Source organism: Manacus vitellinus, unplaced genomic scaffold (assembly GCF_001715985.3).
Source record: "Manacus vitellinus isolate BGI_N305 unplaced genomic scaffold, ASM171598v3 scaffold_11_pilon, whole genome shotgun sequence".
Classification (NCBI taxonomy): Eukaryota; Metazoa; Chordata; class Aves; order Passeriformes; family Pipridae; genus Manacus; species Manacus vitellinus.
The window spans coordinates 3,838,593-3,840,844 of NW_021938895.1; the positions used below are offsets into that span (position 1 = coordinate 3,838,593).

Below are 2,252 nucleotides of genomic sequence, written 5' to 3' on the forward strand. Positions count from 1 at the left end.
TCCTTGACAGAAAGCTAAAAACTGGGGATTTACGTAGGTTGCCCAGAGAAGTTGTGGATGCCCCATACCTGGAAGTGTTCAAGGCCAGGTTGGACGGGGCTTGGAGCAACCTGGTCTAGTGGAAGGTGTCCCTGTTCATGGCAGGGTGTTGGAACTGGACAATCCTTTAGCTGAAACTGAAGCTCATATCTTAGTCAGCTTTCTGGGCTCTTTAGTCAGAATTAACACGATAACAAGTTATGCATTACAGGGCACTTCACAGGGTATAAACCAACAAGTAACACACAAGCTACAGCCTCAGGGCTTACATGCCAAAAGCACACAAGCAGTAAATGGCAGGAGGGCAGGCTAATGCAAGGAAAAAACATTTACAGCATTAAATTGAGAAGATGGTGTTTCCAAGCACCACATGAACAGCCTCCTTCATCAGCTCTGCTGGCAGGAATATCTCTAGCTATGAGTTGCACAAAATGCAGTGCAATAGGTGTCCAGTTAGGGCACCATGGCATGCTACAGTGGGATTCATCTCTTTTAAATTCAGCCATCTACAACACAGGCAACTATCATATGCCAGTCTCCTGGGCTTCCTCCATTGACAGCAGAGAATTAGCAGTGCTTTGAGAGAAAGCCAGCCTATCCAGAGAGAGCCAAGACGAATCATTCTCTGGAGCTGACCACAGAGAAAACTGAGAAGGCTGCTTTAGACTAGCCAGCTAACCTGAGAAAAGTTAGGTGAGATGAATCCTACCCTTCGTAAAACAGGTATTATTCAAATGATGTATTATTATACAGAGATCTGAGAAAAGCACTATCATGGACACATACTCTGCTGTGTGAGTATACCACCAGCAAAGCCAACGAAGCTACATAATTTCACATCAAAGCTGAATTAGAAGCAGAGATTTGCAAGACCACTGACTCGCTGTGGTTTAAGACAGTGCTTAAAGTCAGATGATTTTGATTAAGACTTGCAACCAAGAGAACTAATCCATATAACCTTATTTGGAATAGCATATTGCTTACAAAGACAGCCTTGATCTATTTAATAGCTAGAAAGTACCACTGTGAGATTAAGTTCCACCCTCCTTCCTACTCTCAACCCAGCACCATTACTTATATCCACATAACCATTCAGCTTTTACATCTGTGCAACCAAGAGAAGAATTCAATCCCTAGAGCTAAACAGCATAGAGAGAGAAGCAAATTTAAAAGCATACATAAAGAAAGGATCAATATTGGGGCAAGAAACTTAAGGTGTGATCAACTTCAATGCAGTATTCATTGTATATCACCCAAGGGTGAACTTGGTCTATTATATAGACACATATGTATTTTAGAAATTATATCCTCTTAAAAACAAACAAACAAACAACAAAAAAAACCCTAAAACCCTTATGAAATTATATTATAATCCCATAGACGAGCAGAATACCACGAATTGGCTCTGGAAAGGCGAGCTTGTGCCAAGGAGAGATGAGTGACTGCCACCCGGGCTGGACCTCAGCCCTCGCCAGCATCCCACGCTGGACCGGGAGGCGGCGGTGCCACGCTGGGGGGATGCTGGCACTGGCGGACGGTGGTCCCGGCGAGGTCAGGCTCGCCACCGGGGAAAGTTTGGGCTCCCCGGCGGCGCTGACCCCGCGCTCGGGCTGTGCAGCTGTCGGCGGACTGCACAGAAACCCTCGGCCCGCCTCGCCGCCCCCGCCGCGCCACTCCCGCACCGGGGTTTTTTTTTTTCGTGGCCCCCCGGCCGGGGTTTTTTTGGGGCCGGGGCTGCCGGGGGGTGCCGTGCCTCCTCCGTCCCTTCCCCTCCCCTCCGCCCCGCTGTCCCTCGCTCCGCGGCTCCCCGCTCTCCGGAGCCCCCGTGCCCCTCGCGGCCCCGCGCCGGCAGGGCCTGCTCCCGCACGGCCCCGTCCCGTCTCCCGGAGAGATGGTCCTCGTCTCCACCCCCATGGCGGCACGCTCCGTTTCGGCTCCGCTCAGCTAAGGCTTAGCTCAGCTTAGCTTAGGTCAGCTCAGCCCCGCTCGCTCCGGCTCGGCCTCGGCCCGGCTCCCCGGCGCGGCCGGACCCCAGTGCGGGCAGTGCCCCTGGGCGGCCGCGCAGGGGCCGCCCAAGCTGCCCGTCAGCGCCGCAGCCAATCCGGGCAGGGGGCGGGGAGGGCGGGAGGGAGAAGGGGGCGCCCGCCCCCGTCCGGGCACACGGGCACAGGGGAACGAGGAGCGCCCTGCGCGGGTGGTCCGCCGTGCCGCAT

At 53.4% G+C, this 2,252-nt stretch overlaps 1 protein-coding gene across 1 annotated transcript in view; it reads right to left on the bottom strand.

The window, feature by feature from the left end:
• FKBP1B (FKBP prolyl isomerase 1B) overlaps nucleotides 1-2,252 on the bottom strand; it is a 46,133-nt gene extending 43,881 nt beyond the window's left edge. The window contains exons 1-2 of the mRNA XM_029965769.1: nucleotides 2,202-2,252; nucleotides 1,917-1,983 (exon numbers count right to left, since the gene is read on the bottom strand). Of these exons, the coding sequence (XP_029821629.1) occupies nucleotides 1,917-1,983; nucleotides 2,202-2,252 (118 nt within the window). The remainder of the gene's footprint in view (nucleotides 1-1,916; nucleotides 1,984-2,201) is intronic.